The following is a 9,088-nucleotide window of genomic DNA, read 5'->3' on the forward strand; positions in this document are numbered from 1 at the left end:
AAAGAATAGCTGTTTCCATGTATTCAAAACCCACCAGATTTGTGGCAAGCATGTTTAATAATATTATCTTTAATTCTCACAATAACTTTAAAAATTATTACCACAATAAAAATTAATAAATTCATACTGACCAGGGCTAAATAAGTTATCAAGATATTGAAATGTTCAATAAAGAAAAAAGGAAATGGTTTAGCCAGGCATGATGGTGCACACCTGCAATCCCAGCTACTGGGGAGGCTGAGGCTGGAGGATCACAAGTTCAAGGCTAGCCCAAGCAACTTAACAAAACTCTGTCTCAAAATAAAAAATAAAAATAAAAATAAAAAGTGCCAGGGATGAAGCTCAGCACTCCCTGGGTTCAATCTCCATTACTACAGAAGAAAAGAAAATAGTTTGGGAAGGATCAAACAGACCCATAGGAAGCCACAGGAAAACCAAGTCAGTATGAGATGAAAGTGACATTTCAATGGACTGCAAAGTGCGTGCTGCATAAAGAGTAACAAGTGGAAAAGAGGCACTATTTAATCGACAATGTTTAATATCGCTACTGAAAAAACTTCACTGAAGTGGAAAACATATCTATTCTTGCACAAGTAACATCAACCTACCATAATTTTTTAAAATTTTGTGCTAGAGTCTTCCAAAGTTGCGCAGGCTGTCCTCAAATACGCAATCCTCCTGCTTCAACTTTCCAAGTAGTCGGGATTACAGGCATGTGCCATCATGCCTGGCAATCTACCAAAAACTGACTTACATCTTGAGCATCCCTCATCCTAAAAGGCTTGCAGCCAGTAATGTTTCATACTTGGGAATATCTGAATACAAATGAGATGTTTGGGGAATTGGACCCAAACCTAAATATGAAATTCATCTGTTTCACATACACATTTCACACATAGCCCAAAAGTATCTATTTATTTGGTCTTTTGAGACAGGGTCTGCTATGCAGTCCAGGCTGGCCTTGAACTCACTGTGGAGCCCAGGCTGGCTAGTACTCAAGGTCCTCCGGCCTCAGCCTCCCAAGTACAGGATTACCATGTCCAGCTCAGAACCAATTGTATACAATATGTTTAACAATTTTGTGCATGAAACAAAATTTCATAGTATGGAATTTTCCACCTGGAGCATTATGTCAGTGTTCAAAAAGGTTCAGATATTGGGGATTTCAAATTTCAACCAAGCATGCTAATGCATGCCTGTAATCTCAGCACTCTGGGAAGTTGAGGCACGAGAGTCACAAATTCAAGCTTATCCTGGGCAGCTTAGCAGCTTAATGAGACCCTGTCTCAAAGAAAAAAAGTGGGGGTTGGGAAAGCAATTCAGTCAAAGGTCCTGGGTTGAGTCCCCAGTTTCAAACGTGTGTGTGTGTACACACATACACATATACACACACAGATTTTCAGATTAAGAATGCTTAACATATATAAAGTAAATGTTAATAAAAATATTCCAAAAATTACTCCTAAAAATTCATTTTAAAGTTCACATGGTAGACTTAACTTGTAAAAATATCCAGAAAAAAAATTCTAAACCCCAGAATACCCAACACTGGTAAAAGTATGTGTTAAAGCTGGTGGGAACAAAACTTGGTAGTGTTTTTAAGAAACAATTTGGCAACATATATTGTAAAAAAAAAAAAAAAAAAAAATCCACATTTTTTAAATTCAATAACTTTTATGAATTAATCCTGTATCTTATACAATACGTATTTTTTTCAGTCAATAACTTTATTAGAAAAAAGATTAACACTAAAACTTTTAATGACACAATCAACTCTGTAACAGAAAGTCAGACATACTTTATTTTCACTTCTATATCCAAAGGCTAAGTATAACAGAGTTGTAAAAATGGAATACCACTTAGTCTGATTCATGAGAATACTAACGTGTAATCCTGTTTGCAAAGTTCAAGAATGAAAACTTGCAATTAGACACTGACCAAGCCACATGTTTAGGTAATATTTCTTAAAAAGTCTTAAAGAAAAAATATGATACAGGACCTAAGTTTTCAGTGGCGAGTATGCTATTAACACATGTTTGGAAATCTGGTGGGTCACATCAGCTCTGAATTAAATTTTAATTAAAAAATAAAAACAACTAACTAAGCTTTATACATGTTGATCTTCACGTTGTTGTTTTTCAGTATCTTCAAGAAATCTTCGAACAGTAATCCTGTCTGATCTGAGGTCTTATCAGATCAGTTTTAACTGGACTGTCACTTTCAGATTTAACTGGTCCCATTGACCTCATTCTTAGTGTCACTTTCCTTTGATTCAGGATTTGTGTCTTCACTCTGTTTCTCTCGACTACTGGACTTCACACTACCTTTTTTTTTGGTACTGGGGATCAAACTTGGGACCTTGAACTTGCAAGGCAGGCGGCGCCACCACTGAGCTAAATCCCCAGCCCCTTACAATACTTTTTTAATCACCAGATCCTCTCTTTTCTTTCTCCTTGGATTTTCTATCTTGTTCTCTATCCTGACTTTTGTTCCTATGCCTGTATAACTTTCGATCCCAACTGCCAGATCTATGTTTTCTTTCTGATCTGTCATGGCTTCTGCTTCTCTGTTAATTTCTTTCTTTTTTTAAAATTTTTTATTTTTTGGTACCAGGGATCGAACTCGGGACCTTGCACTTGCGAGACAGGCAGTGGAACCACTGAGCTAAATCCCCGGCCTTTCTCTGTTAATTTCTATTTCTGCTTCACCTTCTTTCCCTACTTTGTGATCTTTTGAGGTCCTCTGTGCTGCATCTCCAGTCAGAAGTTTGGCTTGAGTGTCTACTTCATGAACAACTTTCCTTCTTTTCTGTCATGAACTCTTTTTTTCTCTTTTCCTCTTCTCTTTGTCTTTTTCTTTCTCTTTCTTCTATTTCTCTCTCCTTTTCTCTTTCTTTTTTTTTTCGACACATCCCAATCAGGTTCTTCGGTTCTTTTTTTCTTTTCCTTTAATTCTTCTATAGCAGTTTAATTTTGGCATTGGCTATGTGTTGTTTTCCCATCAAATGATCATCTACCTGGGATTAGGCATCTCCTATTATCAAAAAATCTCCACAACCTTTACGAACTTCCATTTGTTTTTCTCAGGCAGCAAAACTTTCAGTGGTTGAAGCTGTGGATCTAAGTAATTCTCTCTCTTCTTTCAGCTGTTCAACTAATTTCATCGTTCTCTGAGCTGCTTCTACCTTTCCTTCAGATCCTAATTCTTCAATCTGCCGTAGGAGCACATAAATTTGGTCTGTTAGAACCTGAATTTTTTCCTCATTTTTACCGGTTTGGCCAGCTGCCCCAGAGAACTGTTGGTTTTGAGATAATGCAAAACAAGCATGGCTTCCTCTGATTCTACATTCTGCTTCTGCAAGTAAGCTCTGTAAGTATCGCAAAAAATCTCTCCTATAGCTAACTGCCATGAAATGGGAACTCTTTTTCATACTGTTTTTGTAAATTTTCACCACGAATTTTTTCACATGCACCAAGTTCAGAACAAGTATTTATGAACAATTCCACAGGACAAAAACAAGAGATAATATTTACAAACGCTCTTGTGGTCCCACTGCACATTTCTGTGCTTCTCATCCAAGGCATCTAAAGTCTGAAAACCACCCAGAGAGGCACAATATTTATTTATTTTTAAAAATTGCTGTTCCGTGCCAACAATACTGTGCCCTATCCAATCCAACCTTTCTGAGCTGGTTTTGGTGTGGGGCAGAAGAGAAACTGGCATGGGGTTGAGTGACCAAAAGGCAAAAGCACAGGAGAAAGATCTTTCTGTATCAGCAGTATTTTCAGATATAGTAGTGCCAGAACCAAGTTCCCTGTTTCCCAGGAAATTTTTCGTGTTCTTGTCCCCTCAAATAAGGGGATTCAGAATAAAAAATATTTCTATTATTTATAATGCATCTATTAGGAGTCAGCCATTGTGCTAAGTGTCTCAGAAGGTTATTTTAAATCCTCACAACAACCCATGAGGTATTACTGTCCCCACTTTATCTAAGAATAAGAAAAGTTTAAATCGTAAGGTACCCAAAATCACAAATTTTGCTCTATTCTTTTCTTCTTAAATCACTCTTCTTGATCAGGTGTTTACAAAAAAGTAATATTTTAACATAATATTTACATTTTACTAACTTATCATTAAACAAATTGTCTCTACAGTGCTATTTTTCCAGTCTTCCACCCCCTTCCCAATTTGGCCCTCAATCAGTCCTTAGAAACTGCACAAAGCACTCCTTCAACCCCTCATTTTAGAGATGAGGATCCAAAGACCCTGAAAGCTCATGTGAGTCCTTCTCCCAGCTCCTTTACAGACAATTCCAAAGTCCTCACATGTTCGCAAGATCCAAGTGCTTTACACTGACAACCCTGCCACTAACTTTCAGAGAAAACAGAAACCATCAGGCATGAATTCTATTTCTTTCTGCCCCACAGCTAAACTTACAGTCTTTTGAGTCAGAGAAACTCTACCAGTGAGTTATCTTATTTTTCTGTTCCTTCAACTTCTTCCTCTCTCCTGGTTTCCCTCAAGGACACATCACACATGTGCAGTATGTATTTGCTTCCTCCTGAAAACAAAAAAAGCCTCTTTAAATATTGCCCTGTTTCTCTTCTCCTTTTAAGCCAAGCTCCTTTGAAAGCACAATTTACCCCGGATGCTTCCATTAACTTTTCTCCCATTCAATAAAACACAGATTCTTCCCTCATTATGTTACAGACTCTGCTTTCCCAAAGGTTATTAACACCAAAGCTGACGACAATTTTTAAATTATCAAATCTTCATCCTGATCTAACCTTTTTCTTAACTCTAATATCCAAATCAGTCGGACTCCAAAATTCATGCTCTTAACCATTATGTGCTACTACCTGGGACTAACCATACTTAAAAGGCATCCAAATTTTCTTCTCTGTTTCAGCCATCGGTTAAATAATAAATTTCCTAAATATCTCTGACAGTGTTTTCTTATTGATGACTCCTAGGCATGCAATTTAGGAACTTCACCTAAATCCAACCTGGATTTCCTTCTTAAAAGCAAGACTCACAATATGGCAAAGGGATTAAGCACCTCTCTTCCGCGAGCAGCTTTCGCGGACCGTACTCACTGCTACTTTGGCATTACAGAAGACTGGAGTGAAGGAAAGTGGCATTCTGTAGAAACAGGGTGAGTGGTTTAACCATTGTCAGCCTAGCAGAGAATACAAGAGAATCAACAGTATGTATCTGTGACATGATGGTTATTATAAATAGAAATTATCTGTAAAGGTCTTTTTTCCTCATCTTCCATATGGCCTGATTTGTTTTCAGATTTAAATGAGTTCTGCTTTTCTGCTTTGCACGATGAGAGGAGTAAATAAATTAGCAACGACACCAGCATTCCAGGTGCGACCTCTTCTGGCCAGCTAACAGTCCCCAGGGCTGACCCTTCTTTCAACCTACAAAACCTCTTGACTGCCACCCAAGGCAGGCTGTCAGTCTCCAGACTCACCTCTTAGAGATTTCCCAGCTCCGAGGGCCTATTCCCCTCACACTGAAAGGCTTGTAGAAAAGTGACAACCCGTACTCACCTCGCACGTTGTCATTCAGTCCTTCTGGGAAAATATCTGGGCAATCAAAGAAAGGACGCTCGCTGCTGATTCTGAGTACAGGAACACTGTTCAATCCCGCTCGGCGAAGCACGCTCCGCCGGAACTGACGCACGCGTGCGCCCGGAACCGGCACGCAGACAAGGCGCAGTTCGTTCGTTCCGGGCTCCTTGAGGGCCGGGCGGGAGAACTCTGGAGCGGCTCCGACGCCGTTGTTTCCTGGCCATGGGCCCACGGAGCCGTGAGCGCCGGGCAGGAGCAGTACAGAGCACCAACGACAGCAGCGCTCTCAGCAAGAGTTCTCTGGCCTCGCGTGGGTACGTGCCCGACGCCTTCACCTCGCTGCTGGTTCCGGGGACCGCGCGGCGCGCGCCGCTCGTCCACCGGGGTTATTACGTCCGCGCTCGCGCCGTGGAGCACTGCGTGCACGCCTTCCTGCGGCTGACCAGCGCTGGCCCTGGCCCGCCTCGCGCCCAGGTCCTGTCTCTCGGCGCAGGCTCGGACTCACTATACTTTCGCCTCAAAGCTGCGGGCCTTCTGGCTGGGGCTGGCGTCTGGGAAGTGGATTTCCCGGACGTGGCCCGGCGAAAGGCGGAGAGGATCCGGGAGATGCCGGAACTGTGCACGTTAATTGGGCATTTCCAAAGCGGGGGTCCGGAGTCGACGCTGTGCCTGGAGAGCTTGGACTACCGCATCCTGGGACTGGATCTGCAGCAGCTGGGGCGACTGAACGTGGCCTTGAACGCGGCGGGCCTGGACGCGGCCGCACCCACTCTGCTCCTGGCCGAGGCTGTGCTCACCTACCTCCAGCCCAGCAGTGCCGCAGCCCTCATCGCCTGGGCTGCTCAGCGTTTTTCTAGTGCCCTTTTCGTGATCTATGAACAAATGAAGCCACAAGATGCTTTTGGGCAGGTCATGTTGCAACATTTTCAACAGCTGAATTCTCCCCTGCATGGCCTGGACCTCTTTCCCGACGTGGAGGCCCAGCGGCGCCGCTTTCTTCAAGCTGGCTGGACTGCTTGCAGGGCCATGGATATGAATGAATTCTACCGCTGCTTTCTCCCTGCAGAAGAACGTCAGCGGATGGAATATCTTGAACCCTTTGATGAGTTTGAGGAGTGGCATCTGAAGTGCTCCCACTATTTCATTCTGACAGCTTCTAGGGGAGACACCCTCTCCCAGACTCTGATGTTGTCTCCCTCAGAGGCATTTCCTCGAGTAGATCCTGCTTTGCCTTCAGGGGTCTTTCCTGCCAAAGTGGTCACTCATGGCAACCAGGGTTCAAACCTTAAGAGATATGGCCACGCCTCTGTCCTCTTGAGCCCAGGTGTTGTTCTCAGTGCAGGAGGATTTGGAGAACAGGAAGGACGGCACTGCCGAGTGAGCAAATTTCACTTGTCAAGATACTGTGGCGTTGGATGGAAAGGCAGCCAGATATGTAGTTGGGGGATTGGACTCCAGTGGGATGGACGCCTTTATCATACCATGTCAAGACTTTCAGATACTCAGGTTCTGATTCTGGGAGGAAGATTGTCCCCACTAAGTCCAGCCTTGGGGGCTCTCCAGCTTGATTTATGTAAGAGTGAGGATGATAGCACTGAAGCCCTGAATGTGACAGTAACAAAGGTTGACTTGGAAGATAACGCTTTGTCACGTTGGCGGCATTCAACAACAGAAGTGTCTTATCAGAATGAGAAATATTTGTTTGTGTATGGAGGTCGGAATGTAGTGGAACCAGTGCTAAGTGACTGGCATTTCCTACATGTAGGAACAGTGGCTTGGGTCAAAATCCCAGTGGAAGGGGATGCACCTGAAGCTCGTCATTCCCATAGTGCCTGTCCTTGGCAAGGGGGAGCCCTTATTGCTGGAGGTCTTGGAGCTTCTGAAGAGCCATTGAAATCTATAGTCTTCCTGAGATCAATCTCTTGTGGTTTCCTGTGGGAATCAATAGATATCCACCCTCCCATTACCCCAAGGTACTCCCACACATCTCATGTATTCAATGGACAGCTTCTGCTGGTTGGCGGGGTCTGGATTCATTCCTCCTCAGTTCCTGGAGTGACTGTTATCAATTTGACTACTGGATTGAGCTCTGAGTATCAGATTGACACAACATGTGTGCCGTGGCCATTAATGTTACACAACCACACCAGCATTCTCCTTCCTGAAGAGAAACAGCTCCTGCTCCTTGGAGGTGGTGGGAACTGCTTTTCTTTTGGCACTTACTTCAACCCCCATACAGTGACGCTAGACCTTTCTTCTTTAAGTCCTGGGCGATAAAGATAATGCTTGATATATTCAGGATCCACTGAAGTAGACAATAAAGACCTTCCCCAAAAGGTATTTTGAATTTGGTTATAGATATTGCCATACCTCCACCACCACCCTTTATTCCTTAGCACTATTAAGTGCAGAAAGTGAGAAAGTTACTAAAATACCAGCAATCAGAGAGATAGTACAAAAATAAAATAGGAAACTGGTCACAGCAGTAAAGTACGAGGCTTCTGCATTCATATATCCAGTTAATTGGACTTCTACCAATTTTCAAATCTAATATCCATTTATTGAATTAAAAAGTAAAAGCAAAGCCACTGGGTATGGTGGCACATGCTTGTAATCCCAGCACTTGGGAGGGTGAGGCAAGAGGATTAGGCCATGAGTTCGAGGCCAGCCTGAACTGCATAGCGAGACCCTGTCTCCAAAAAAAAAAAAAAAAGTAATACTTTCTCCAACCTGACCTTTGTGACTTGAGATTGTACCTTGGAAAAAGTTTCACACAGATCCATAGTAAGAATACAAGGTTGAAAGTAGTTCAAGAAACATATTATTGACCTAATTCTTTGTGATACCTGAAATGAACACAGTTGTTTAAGTTACTGTGCTTTTAAGTGCAACACAGAATTCAGTTTTAATGAGAAACATTTGTACAACTATTGAAAACCATGCTATTGATCAAGTTTTGCCGCTGGTGTTACGTTTATTTAAATGTATAAATTACCACAAACCAAACTTTGAAGTCTTAATTCATTTTAATCATAATGTTTTTCTCCAGATCTGTTCTAACCGATCATTGTGTTCTGTGCCTCAAGTAGCTTACCTTTTTGAACTGCACCAGTCAGCTCTTTTGTGGTTTCTGGCTGAGTTCCACTGGTTAGAGGCACTAGAAGAAGGGAATGGGGACAAGAAGAGTGAGTCGGTATTTCCAGCCTTTTTCCTGCCAGTGTCCAGGTTGACAGCAGCAGCTGCACTCTTGCCAAAGGCTACAGCTCTTGTCATGTAGTCCTCCCCTGTAAGATAGAGTTCTAATTCTGTATCAATCCAGGCTTCAGTAGTCTCCTTTTCCTTGACATCTTCAGGCCTAGAAGTTGTAATGGCTCATTGTTAGACCTGAGCTGCACTGCTAAGTATTGTAGCTCTAAGCAATATGTGCTATTTAAACTAATTAGTTAAGATTAAATAAAATTTGGGCAGAGCTGGGGATTTAGCTCAGTGGTTGCGCTGCTTGCCTCGCA

The 9,088-nt window shown here is 42.5% G+C and overlaps 2 protein-coding genes and 1 pseudogene across 8 annotated transcripts in view; 1 reads left to right on the top strand and 2 right to left on the bottom strand.

Moving 5' to 3' along the window:
• Positions 1–5,742, bottom strand: part of Mapda (N6-Methyl-AMP deaminase) — a 24,264-nt gene extending 18,522 nt beyond the window's left edge. For 2 of the 7 annotated variants that reach the window (XM_021241754.2, XM_021241752.2), the window contains exons 1-3: positions 5,559–5,672; positions 5,060–5,179; positions 4,438–4,561 (exon numbers count right to left, since the gene is read on the bottom strand). The gene's annotated coding sequence lies outside the window, so the exon portion shown is untranslated. Of the gene's footprint in view, positions 1–4,437; positions 4,562–5,059; positions 5,180–5,558 lie in introns of all 7 variants that reach the window. The other 5 variants (XM_013078445.2, XM_004861673.3, XR_015449739.1 and 2 more) reach the window with 3 other exon arrangements.
• Positions 2,687–4,431, bottom strand: LOC101718631 (luc7-like protein 3 pseudogene; annotated as a pseudogene).
• Positions 5,743–5,801: 59 nt separating the features above from the next.
• Positions 5,802–8,585, top strand: Lcmt2 (leucine carboxyl methyltransferase 2). Its single transcript, XM_004861678.4, has one exon. The coding sequence runs from the start codon at positions 5,802–5,804 to the stop codon at positions 7,854–7,856; it is 2,055 nt and encodes a 684-aa protein (XP_004861735.2). The 3' UTR covers positions 7,857–8,585.
• Positions 8,586–9,088: the final 503 nt, after the last annotated feature.

The sequence above is a fragment of the Heterocephalus glaber genome, unplaced genomic scaffold (genome assembly GCF_053883595.1).
Source record: "Heterocephalus glaber isolate CG9 unplaced genomic scaffold, H.glaber_assembly_v1.0 deba00000809, whole genome shotgun sequence".
NCBI classification, from domain to species: domain Eukaryota; kingdom Metazoa; phylum Chordata; class Mammalia; order Rodentia; family Bathyergidae; genus Heterocephalus; species Heterocephalus glaber.